The 12,540-nt window shown below is 39.8% G+C and overlaps 1 protein-coding gene across 1 annotated transcript in view; it reads right to left on the minus strand.

Annotated features, from left to right (window-relative positions):
- Positions 1 to 3,191: 3,191 nt before the first annotated feature.
- wdr18 (WD repeat domain 18) overlaps positions 3,192 to 12,540 on the minus strand; it is a 70,249-nt gene continuing 60,900 nt past the window's right edge. The window contains exons 8-10 of the mRNA XM_066695785.1: positions 10,987 to 11,153; positions 8,100 to 8,168; positions 3,192 to 4,070 (exon numbers count right to left, since the gene is read on the minus strand). Coding sequence (XP_066551882.1) covers positions 3,942 to 4,070; positions 8,100 to 8,168; positions 10,987 to 11,153 — 365 coding nt within the window. The 3' untranslated portion in view covers positions 3,192 to 3,941. The remainder of the gene's footprint in view (positions 4,071 to 8,099; positions 8,169 to 10,986; positions 11,154 to 12,540) is intronic.

Raw genomic sequence — 12,540 nt, forward strand, 5'->3', positions numbered from 1 at the left:
AAAGATTCAAAGAACACCACAAGGAATGGGTTAAACAATGCAACCCAGTACTGATTAATATAAAACCTGCACAGCTGTGCCACCGTTTAGTTTTTTTCCTAGAATGCCTTGTCCACCCCAATCAGCTAATTTTTTAAGTAGATTATATAATTAGCTTCATTACTTACAGGACCCTGCTGGATCGAAATCAGCAGCTCTGACACAGACATAATATAGACACTAACAGCACACACACAAAGACAGGTGCAGGAGGTAGCTTGGTCTTGTGCATCATGGAAGACTGAATACACGGTTATGTTGACGGCTGATATTTTATACCAGGGATGTAACCATTCAGTTGTATATTCTTGTTTAATATTGCAGGGCATTTTTCCTTTAATAACGGTTCCAGTTATACCTGACAAGACTCTGATTTGCCAAGCTAAATAAAGAACACAGCAAAATGAAACTGTTAATGAGGCATACAACTAGCATCACCAAAATTGCTCAGATGGGAGTCCTATCACTGGAGGTTGCTGGTTCATGTGCTGCTCTCTGGGTCACAATGGGTTGGGCATGGCTAAGTGGTAATAAGAAGCAGGCGGGAGTCTGGACAACTTTGGCACTTTTAATGCAATCTAATATGCAAAGTAAATGGAGTTGTATTGCTTTGATTACAGGAATGCCAGCCAGCTAAAATATCATCAGACCTGAGCAGCTGAGCTAAACTGGACCTGGTTATTGCCGAACAAGATGTAGGTAGAGGGATAGGTAATACTGTGCTGTAGACAGTGCCATGTTTTAGTTAAGTGGTCAAGATCTCATGGCAATATTCGTTATAGGAGTGGTGTTAATCCCTATATTCTAGATGGATATTACTTTAATGTTTTAAATCATGAGAAACTAGATCCAGGCTTTGGCATTTAAGAGCTGAACTGCACTGAATTGAAATAGGTCAGTTCAGAACCCAGAAACTTACTCTGAACAGGAGGACTACTTGCAATGCAGTACCAAGGTTACCTATCCCCAGTGTATTGCACATAAGCCAGTTCTATCAATAGGGCAGCAGGGCAGGAGCAGTAGCATTAAACACATGTCCTCCGGTTGACACAATAGCTCTTTGTGACGTGTCTCAGAGGTCTTCATCTCTGACAGTCGTGAAGCCAGGATGGATAGAAAGGCCTGTACTAAACTAGCAAACATACGACTGATCCTTAAAGCACTTCAGCAAGCCGTTATATCTGTGGATCATTTCTTTCTTCTTGTGCAAGTGTTCCCTGAATGTCAGAAAGGAACATACCTAACATGGGTCTCTCCCAAAGGGGCAGGAGTTTGTGTGATGGGAACGGGGGCCAGCTAAGGTGAACCTGTGGGAGCTAAACCCAACGGATTGAGCGGATTAACTGCAGCACTCTGTGGCAGGAAAGGCATCAATCTCCAATCTGACATCCCGATTTCTAACTATATGAGCGTGACTTCAATCTTAATAGCATCTGACTGGTCTCCTGCTGATTGCCAAGTCTTATTCCCACCAGCCTTTAAATTGCTCAGTTTCTGGTTTGTGGAGAAATCATGTTCTTGGTCTTTCTTCCACTTTGCAAGCTCCTGCTCCCTGTAATTAACAGAGCTATACTCACGGTGTGTTTTCAATTTGGGTTTCAGAAATATCATTTGCCCCTAACCTTAACCATCTGTCCCTGAGAGTCACCTAGACACTAGAGAAGACTACAGGGGGATTTGATTCAAGTGTTCTAAATCATGAAGGGCATTGACCACATCAAACCAGATCAGCAGGGACACATGGAACCGGGGACACAAATGGAAATTGGGCTTCAAGGCATTCAAGACAGAAACAGGAGACACTTCTTCACACAGAGTTGTCACAATCTGGAACAAACTCTCCAGCGATGTGGTTGAAGCTGAAAATTTGGGACCATTCAAAAATAGACTGGATAGGATCCTTGGATCACTTAGTTATTAATGGACACCAAACGAGCACGATGGGTCGACTGGCCTCCTCTTGTTTGTAAACTTTCTTATGTTTTCATGTTCTTAAAAACCTGATGGTTGAAGAAAAGAAGAACAGTGAAGTGCAATGGGTTCCAGTCCTGCAGGTACCTGCATAAAGTTCCATTTGACTGACAAAATCCCAACCTGCATTCACAGAAACAATCTTAAATGTAGATGTCTTTACCAACATTTCAACACAGGTCCATATTTATAGGTGGTCTTTGTCTGTTAGTGCTAAGGTTTATACTTATTAAAAAATACAGTAATTAATAATATAAAAAAAGAAAAAGAGGAACTGAAGTTGGCATTTCATGCGAATAAAGGGGCCACAATCATGCGGTTTATTTTTTTCCAATTTGAAACTAGCTTGCGTTTTCCCATTTCCCAGTGGTGATGCCTTTGATGAGTAAATATATTAAATAAATAAAATAAAAAACTCTGACAGGAGAGGCCTGCCTGGGAGCAGACTGCAGAGGAACTAGGCAGCTGGAGGAAGCCTGAGGAGCAGAATCTAAGTGGGTGAAACATAGGCAGTGACGAAACCTGTTATACCAAACCAAAATCCACATCAGTGTGAAGAAAGGTTTAAGAGAAGACCTAGGCAAAGAGGCAAGGAGTGATGCATCAAAGCAGACATGCCTGGGATACCTCCCCACTGCTACAGCCTCTTTAGCGTCAGTGGGACAGGAGCCGTGAACTGGAGACTTTAACAAGACAGTTGATTTCCACTCATTAAATAAACAAAAGGAGATCACAATAAAGGGCTAATGATCTTTTTAACTCCGGCTCACTGAAGCAGGGCCTGACTCCTCCCGATTTCACAGTTTTTACATCCTGTTGGCGAGCTCTGGTGCATATTTCAGCACCCTTAAGGAGTTTTCACTGATTTCGTATTTTTTCCAAGGAAGATCCTTTTCTCAATTAATTTAATCAGCAGTTCTGGTTCAACGATAGAGAACCTAAGCAGACCCAGAGGGAATATTGCCTGGCTAACATGCATCTCAGTTGTGTGTCTGCATAGCCTTTTGCCTCAGTGCCAACTTTATCAGTGTCTATTTTAAAACTACCGACTACACCTCCAAGGCTTGAGAATGTGGAATTTAGATGTAACAGAATGAAATGAATTGGTCTGGGTAAAAAAAAGTCAAACTCATTGTTTTTTTTGTTTTTTCTTTTTAACCAAGCAGACAAAAAAAAATTGCTTCTTAAAAAAAAGAACAGTTTATTACACAGAAATCCTGGGCTAAAAATAAAAATTATGCTGACAAAAACACCTCAGTTCAAAATACACCATATGAACATGAAAGGAACTCATTATAAAAGAACAAGGTTAAAACAAACCCTTCTGCAGGGATCCCCCCCTTCTCTCCTACTACTTCCAGGTCAGGTCATCCATCCCAATTTATACAGCCCTGTCCCTATCCCATCCAAAACTCCTAATTAAGGTCAGCAGTGGTATGTCAGCCATTTCCACCCAATGGAATTGAAGATGGATGCTATACCTCAAGCTTTCAGTAGCATCCAGTAAATTGCATTGAAAAAGCTGGTGTTATCAGTCTCCTGTAACTAGAGAACACTCAGTCATGGATCTCCATCAAAGAACTAATGGAAATTAGATTAAATCAACAGCTGTTTCCATGTCTGCTCTGTGCCAGTGCCTGTAAACGAAAGGCGATTGGAAAGGAAGATATCAAAGCAGGCCACCAATCTCCACTATGAAGGAAAATAAAATATGGGGGAAAAAAATTACAATCTTGTGGGAGGAACAGATGGCATGTTTGAACCACACCATCAAAAAAACTGGCAGTCTATTACCTTCATGTCTAACCCATTCCTTTAACCCTCCAGCCCTAACCTTGTACCACCCCTCACGCCAGCATGTGTGTGTTGACACTGCCCTGCCCGCCCCACCCGGCAGCGCCCCTCCCCTTCCCTCTTTGGATGCAGGATCCTCAATTGGGCTTGGTAAGCAGCTGTGAAGAGAACTCGTACAGGTCCTTGTTGATCTTCTTCAGGGTCTTGACCTCCTCCTCCAGCTCAGACACACGCACCTTGCTGTTCTCGCCATCTCCAAACACGCTCTGCCAGGGTTGGGGACAAGAGTGCAAAGAAAAGTCAGCAGAGGGTGAGGCTGGGACACACCCCACAGAGACAATGCCTCTTACTCTTAAACACTGGGCCTCTCAGGGATTCCAGTGAGAATTCCAGACATATTCAGAATTCTTTAAAGATGTTCTGTCACAATCCCTCAGCCCACCAATTTAAAAATCAGTTAGCTCAGCCACCACGACAATCCGTGTGTCTTCAGCTGGGATGAAATCACACGATTCTCCAAAACGCATAGTATCAAGGCCATCTGCTGCTTTTCACACACAGCCCGGCAATTACACCAATTAGAGCATTTGAAGCAGCTGGAGCTGTTAACAAATGGAACCTGCAGGTGGCAGAGAAGACACAGGGAGGCGCTGGTCTGTGATGGAAGGTGTGCGGCTAATTGTATCCTTTTGTGTCCAGTCCTTTGGATATAGAAGGCTGATGTTATAGCTACAGCACAGCCTAAATAAGATGCAGAATTCTGAATGGGCATGCCTTGTCAACCAGGTATTCTAAATGCTTCTGGCTATATTCTGGAGAGCAGTATATTAAATTCCATCATGTCAGCTTCTGCCCTTGACTTTGGTTCACTGTGGGAATTTTAGCCCTTGAGTAGACCTAAAGTATCTGCCTACATAGGGGGGAGAGCATACAATCAGTTTCTGTAAATCAGTCACAATTACAATATAAAATGGTCAATCAATGATAGAAATGAATGAATACATGGTGAAACTGAGGCGTAAGTACTCCCGTGTTTGTTTTAATACATTAGTATATTTTCTATAGGGACTGGCACAATGTTTTTTGGGGGTTTAACAAAAAAAAAAAAAAACTTATTTAAGGTATCCACTATGACATGATCAAATTGTCAATTCAGCCATTTGGCATATTAGAATAAGCACACATACACATTCTCGACTGAATTACACGTGAAGGCATTGCATATATATATATATATATATATATATATATATATATATATATATATATATATATATATATATATATATATATATATATATATATATATTCCAGATAATTCTGCAGTGCCAGCAGTGATAAATGTCACTGACGAAATTCACTTCCTTTTTTAAGTAGTTATATATACATATATACACACAAATCATTTTTTAAATAAACAGTATTAAGGTTAGCCAAAGCCTGCAGAGACCAGCTATTTCTTGACGGAGTGAGGCTAATCCACTTAACACCACTTAACATTTGCCCGAGGAGTGGAAACTACAGCATCTCCATTGGCAGACTGATAATGTGGCAGCGTTGACCTGCCAAGACGCCTATCGCTGTGATCCCCCTGAACACACAGTCAGGCAGGAAGGGGAAGCACCAACCTTGGGAAAGAAGGCCGTCAAAAGCCGCACTCTCCAATTAGACCCTCGCCAAGTTTGTTTACTGCACAGACTAACAAAAGGGAGGCCATATATTTATTAATTCAATGAAAGCTTTGGCTGATGCGTAGTGAAGGGTGAAGTTAAAGGTCTACTGAGCTGTATTTCCTCAAAAAAAAACAACACTAACCACTATTTGCTGCATCACACTCTGGATCTTGACGTGTCAAGGTAAAGCAATATGAAAAGGTTTCTTTCTTGATGGGGGATCGGTTCAGTGACTTCTAGTTCTGCTTGTGTATAGTCCATGTGACTACCTTCCCAGCTGGCACCTCCTGCCCATTGTAACCCATAGGAAGCCAGCTAGACATATATGGCATTTACAGCAATCTAGTATGCCAGGATAACAAATTTTTATTCAGCCCCCACCATTCTCCCCACTCATTGAATACTATATAGTTAATATATTTATAATTAGAGCACAGCACTGTAGAGAAATTAGACCGCTATGGTATTTTGGTATGGGCATGCTCATTTGAAGAATGTCAGCACTCTATATGATAAAAGCTTGTCACTGCACCTCAGACCTGGGAGATAGCATCTGAATAGGTAATGAATTTGTTCAAAACATTGTCAAGTTATTTTGGAAACCCCTTGAGTTCCGCTGTGTGGAAAGGAATGCATGAGGGGCTTATTTCCTTGAAGAGGATATTAAAAGAATAGGTGCAGATCTAATAAACAAACACTCTGCAGATAAAGAGATTTTCAAAAACCTTTAGCCGCAAGCTTCTCTATTCCCTGCAATGAGAATCAGATATGCCAGTGACTGTAAGCAATCTGTAAATAGCTCTTGTACAAGGGTGCACATGCTATACAGTACAATGTTATGATTCATTATTAAGATTGCAGGTTATTTGAGGTTTATTGCTTCCAAAACAATTTGCCTGAGTTACTTTGTTTTCTTTCATCCATGCCAATAGAGATTCAATAACACAGATTAAATAAAACCTTATACAGAAAGGTTTACAACTAGTTCCACAGACATTGCATCTCTACCTAAAATAACATTGGATAGTCCAATACTAGTGCTGATTTGGGTCTGTGAAACCAGGCCATAACGTTATAGATACATATAGATAGATACATACATACATACATACATACATACATATATATACAGCTCTGGAAAAAAATTAAGTGATCACTGCAAAATTATAATTTTCTCTGGTTTTACTATTTATAGGTATGTGTTTGGGTAAAATGAACATTTTTGTTTTATTCCATAAACTACTGACAACATTTCTCCCAAATTCCAAATAAAAATATAAATGGAATGGAATGGCTGCCATACATGTAGAGATGCTGATTTAAGGAAAAAAAGAGCTGTATGTACATCATAGTATACAGCAATTACAGCCACTCCCCGTACCGTAAGATTAAATGGCATGGAAGTGTACTTAAGAATTAAACTACAGTGCTTGTAATTTAACCTTCAGTTTTGTAAGTTAAGTTAAGCTGTACTGAATAAAGTTATGGAACCAAAACATTTAGAAATTGTTTCTTACCCCATGTGCCAGACTCATTAATGGTCATGCCCAAACACCACCCCCACAAAACACAAAACAAATTCAGTTGACAGCAATATTGCCTTCACTAATCGTTGCTTTTCACATCAGCCAATGAGGCAGAGAAAAACAATGCCCACAGTTCACTGCTTCAACAGGTTCATTGCTCTAAAAGGTTCGTTGTTCAGTATGGCTCCAATTGCAATTATATATCTCCTATTCTTCTTTAAAAAAATGCATTAGTTATCCTACCCATTTTTATATTTAACAAGAGGCTGGTCTCCAGACACTGTCTGACATGTGACATGTCTTGTCAAGGGGCAACAATGTGTAAGTCACCTTGGATAAAGCCACCCGCTGAATAAATACATAATAATTAATGAATAAATAACTAACAAAATAAATGAGTATTACAGTGTGAGCAAAGCTTACAAAGTATCTGCAAGGAAAGTAGAAGAGCATTTGGTCATCATTAGGTGATTTCATGATGAAACTAACCTAGCTAATTCCTGACAGAGAGGACAGAAATTAATGTTGAAAACAAATGGCAACCCCATTCACTGTAGCATTACCCTAATGTGAAACCTCAGAAGTGTTGTTATGGTTGGTCAAAGATTCAAGAAACCTGAAACTGGCGGTGAAGTAATTGCCTAACTCAGATTTCAGTAAGTACCCGTTTGACTAATGAAAGATTACTGTATTTAAGAGGGGGGAAAAACTATTACAAATGAAGCGTCAACCTAACTTCCATTCTCTATTTAAAGTGTAATGCACATGATTTAAAGTCTAAAGTTAGGTTCTGCTTTGCACAAATAGTGGTGCATTGTTTGTTTGATCTGAACTAGCCAAGGGAAACAGTGTTTTAAAATTACGGTTTTCCAGTCAGTGGCTGAATGAATAAAATACCTTTTCACTGTTCCTGGAGTTAAAGGGCAGAGCAAAAAACTTCAACACAATAGGAACGTCAATCGGGTGGGTAAGGGAAAAGCAGGATTTTATACATAAATTGTTCAGCACTTCAGATAGTTCAATGCACCCCCCACCCACTCCTTATATTCCTTTAAAAAGTGTGGAAAGGGAAGGGGGGCGGGGGGGAAGTCCTTACCTTGTCTGTAACGGAGCACATGAGGGAATAAAGCTTCCCAGCCTTTTCCAAGTAGGATTCTTCAGAGCCCTGAGATGGAGGAGATATGATTTATTAATCTGGACAATTAGCATTTGATTTGGTTTATCACTGACTAATTCATGAATAGGATTTCATTGTTGGGGGGGGAGCCTGGAGGCTCCCTTCTTACTATGGAACCTGTTGGAGTAAAGGAATTGATGTCAATCATACTCCGCAGGTTCACTGTGCTGGTGTCTTTGGTTAACTGTGGATGAGCAGCTAATAAGATGCCAAAGGGTTCTTTATGACTTCCTGAAACTTTATTAAGAAAAGCTAATAATCAAAAGTGGCAGAAATATATATATATAGGGGAAAAACATTTGTCTTGGCTTTGTCTGATAAATCATCCCAGATTTGCATTTTGATTAATTTCAGCCCCCAAAAAAAAAAAAAAGTCCCCCAGACACGAACTTACAGTTGCATATGCATACATTTTTTATGATATAGGCGGAAAAACCCCGTTGAGACGCATATTGAAAACTGTGAAATGTTCTCCTTTTCTGAATCATATCAAAATGGATGTGCAATGAGTAATTACTTTAAGATGATATGAACTAGCTGGATTTTAAAGGAGAAGCAGATTTAGACTTTTTCTAAGGGAAAAAGGAGATGCCAGCTGGGAGAAGGGGGTCATAATGGAAAATTACATCTAAATGGAGAAAAATGTGAGTTTGGAGTGGAGGCAGCTCATACGCAGAAGTCTTGGGTTCTGTGAGGGAAGCCATTTCCTTATTCAGACTTCTGACCTTTTGATTTAGGTTAGAGAAAAACAAACACACTAAAATCAGAATGTGTGTTTGTCTAGAGTAAAATCACTACTGCCTCAATCTGCTCTATCCCAGTAGGTTGTCTTCAATTAGAAGTTATGCGCTGGATTTGTGATACGTATTATAGTCCACAAGGGGAATCGGTCGAGAACTCGGAACTCATTTGAAAAATTCCTTGGGGGTGTGCAGAAAAAGATTGGCACAGTCAATCCCATCTTCTGACCTCCAAAAGGACAAAGCGGCATTTGTTTTAATGGACCATGTTAGTCAAGTGCAGCACAGGGAAAGAGAGATGGACAGAAAGGGCCATGTTGGTCATTCTGGTCGAGCTCTTGCCTGTATTAAACTGTTCTCTGCCCACCACCTTCCTAGCAGCAATGATATGCCTTGATTCAAAATTAATTTGCCTTTTGAAGGTGTTTTTAATTTGCGAGAGCTACGCTGTGTGGTCAGGGGGCTAAGTGTTGGACATCCATGTGATTTTCATCAGTGCACCTGAGGGGAATAGAAGCAAGTTTGCTTTTTATTTTTTACTTATTTCCCCTTAATAATCTATGAAAAATCTCGCTTACAAAAGGCTACGGCTCATTGATTATCCTACGTGTAAAAAAACTAAAAACTAGCCTACAGCACAGAATAAAAGGGTTTGAGTCCTTATAGGCAACATCGGAATCCTTATTTCGGAAGCTGGAATAACAACATAGACTGGATGCAGACCAATGATTAAGGATTTGCAGATTTAATAAAATATAAATACATACATATAAATGATAATATTTATATACATTTATATTTTATTAAATCTGCAAATATATATATATATATATATCTATACACACACAGAGTCATTAACCATTAAGAGAATGTGCACTTACACTTTTTGTTTTTATGGGAATATATAACTGCAGGCCCATATGCGTAGGTGAGAAAAAGGCTGCAACTGGGGAATCCAGTGAAACTGATTGAATTATGATTTCTTATTACTTAGCATCCAGTCACATACTGCATAATTAACCATTGAGGCACGACGGGGGGAGGATTAACATTTGTTCACCACACCCCTAAAGGATTTACAAGGCACCCTTTTACAGGCGTGTTAATCCATTGCTCAGAGCTGCCTTATTGCTGTGCATGAAATGTGTTCAAATGCACTCTGCTTTTAACTGGTATTGTTTGGGTTTTTATAATGTGCTCCTAAAGGTTTTATGATTCCTTCTTTCTAGACACTTGGTATGATCACTAAGGTATCTGCAGTCTGAAAACACTGTTAGATGCCGTGTTTCACATTCAGAGGCACAGTTTTTGCTTATTTTTTTGCTTTTTCTGACGAACGCACACGTTTGAAATGGAGTGCTTCACATTTGCTTCCAGCAGGAGACTAGACTAGCATTAATACATACGCTGTTCCTTTATGAGCTGGATAAATTATACAGAAGCAGTGTGTTTCAATGCAGGACAATATGTATTGTTAATAAGGATGACTAGCAGCAGTGTTCTGCATATTTAACGTGATTAACAGTAAGGATTTGATTATTGCTGAGCTTCATCATGAGGTAAAACTCTTATATAGGCTTCTGCAATGCATCACTCAACCAAATAACATTAACATTACTATTATTACTAAGGGAGGACTAAAACTCAGTGACTTCAGAATGGACACAAAGACCTGTCTTGAGTATATTGCAACAGAGGTCAGCTCCGTGCAGTTTGGTTTTGGTGAGGCGCTCTATTTCCGCCACTGAGCGTCACAATTATTTTCCTATGGTGAGTCCCCATAAATTTACAAATCTATCAATTCACTGTACTAAAGATGTCCAAGTGCACGTCTTAAAAGTCATTCAGATGTTTTTCCTGAACACAGTTAAGCGAACACCATATATATTTAACTGATTCAAGTCACTGCCAAGTCACCCATTTAAGAAAGTGGACATGCCACCTTCATTTAGCCAGGGAGATGTTATTTTTGGTTTTGATAAGGTTGTGAAGGTGATGGCATCATCACGAAGGCTCAATTGGAAGGTGTCGTGTTTCACTTGAGGATGGGGGGTGGGGTTCCTCACCTGAGAGTTGAGTCCCAAGCGCAGACAGACGGCCCCAAGCTCAGGGCCTTCTCCATGGTCGGTGGGGTTCAGGTGGCGGCTGAAAGAGGGCAGGGGGACGGCGGGGCGGCTGTCCGGCACAAACATGTTGGCAGGGGCGGCCATGATGAAAGCATTGGTCACTGGCCCTGTGAGGAGGAGTGGAAAGGGGAGAAGAGAGTCAGAAAACAGTTTTTGAAAACCATAACACTTCCATTAATACTGAAATCTCGGACGTGCTATAATTTCTTTATGCATTGCAGATTTTAGGATAGATGCATTAATAGTTTTCAGACTGTTAATGGTCTCTGGGGATGAGACTGGAGTAAATACATTAAACTGGCAGCTTTGTCACACATTGCTCATAGTGGAAAATCATATTTTATTTATATATGCGTGGTTGAAATTTCTGACACTTCATAACACTGGTCTTAAAATACAAAGCAGAAGCCGGGTTACACGACACATTGATATTTATAACCAGATTAAGAAACAATGTATGTATGGAATAGACCTGAAAACAATTGATAATTTCTGCAGCCACCACAAATGAATATAAAGGGAACTGCCTGATAAATGGCTGTCTACCTACTTTAGCAAATTCTCTCGTTATGTCTAGATCTGAACTGTGAAGTATTCAGTGCTTTATGTAGTACATTATTATTATTACATTTCGCTTTTCTAGGGTGACTTACAATTGTTACAATATATCATATAATTTTTACATTTACACAGCTGGGTTTTTACTGGAGCAGTCTAGGGAAGGTACCTTGCTCAAGGGAGTGTCCCCCACCTGGGATTCAGACCACTAACCACATCTCCACACTGCTGCCCAATACATGAGTGCCGTACAAATTCAGCACTAATGTTCTTCTCCCTTTACAGGATGTATTACATCTCCTAAAAACAGGAGACCACACATAACGCAAATGATTATTAAAACGGATCCACTATGACTCCTGTGCTGAAGAATTCTGGATGGTAAATGTGGACAAGGCCCTTACCTAGACCTCAGAGAAGAATAGAAATGGTTAAGATGCCCAAGTGTGCAATTTGGGGATTAAAAAAAAGGGCCTACAATGGCTTCAAATCTGGTCGGTGGATTTAAAACAGACTATTTTCCCTTTGAAACCGTAACCCTTGCTGGGTATCTTTTATGTTGATAAAAGTGGAAAAAAAGATAAAGAAAGAAAGGAAGCAAAAGATTTGTTGACCTTGGAATTTCATTATTCCAACACCTGTGAACACTTTTATGTTCCCCTAATCTTGATCTCGGTCTCCTACCGTGGCCATCAAATCAAATGAATTGCCCATCTGTCCTACACTGCAACAATATCTTTCTACTAAACACGCTGGTGAAGAAAACACGTCTAACACAATGGGCCATTTCATAAAACTTTTACCACATGCTAACTTTTCACCTGCTTTATTCCTAATGAGAAAACTGCACAGGGAACTTATAAACACCATTTCAATCTTTCAGGACGTTAACCTGAGGGTCCCCTATAAGTAATTTTAATGTTTCTATTTAATTTT

Source organism: Amia ocellicauda, chromosome 22, assembly GCF_036373705.1.
Source record: "Amia ocellicauda isolate fAmiCal2 chromosome 22, fAmiCal2.hap1, whole genome shotgun sequence".
NCBI classification, from domain to species: Eukaryota; Metazoa; Chordata; class Actinopteri; order Amiiformes; family Amiidae; genus Amia; species Amia ocellicauda.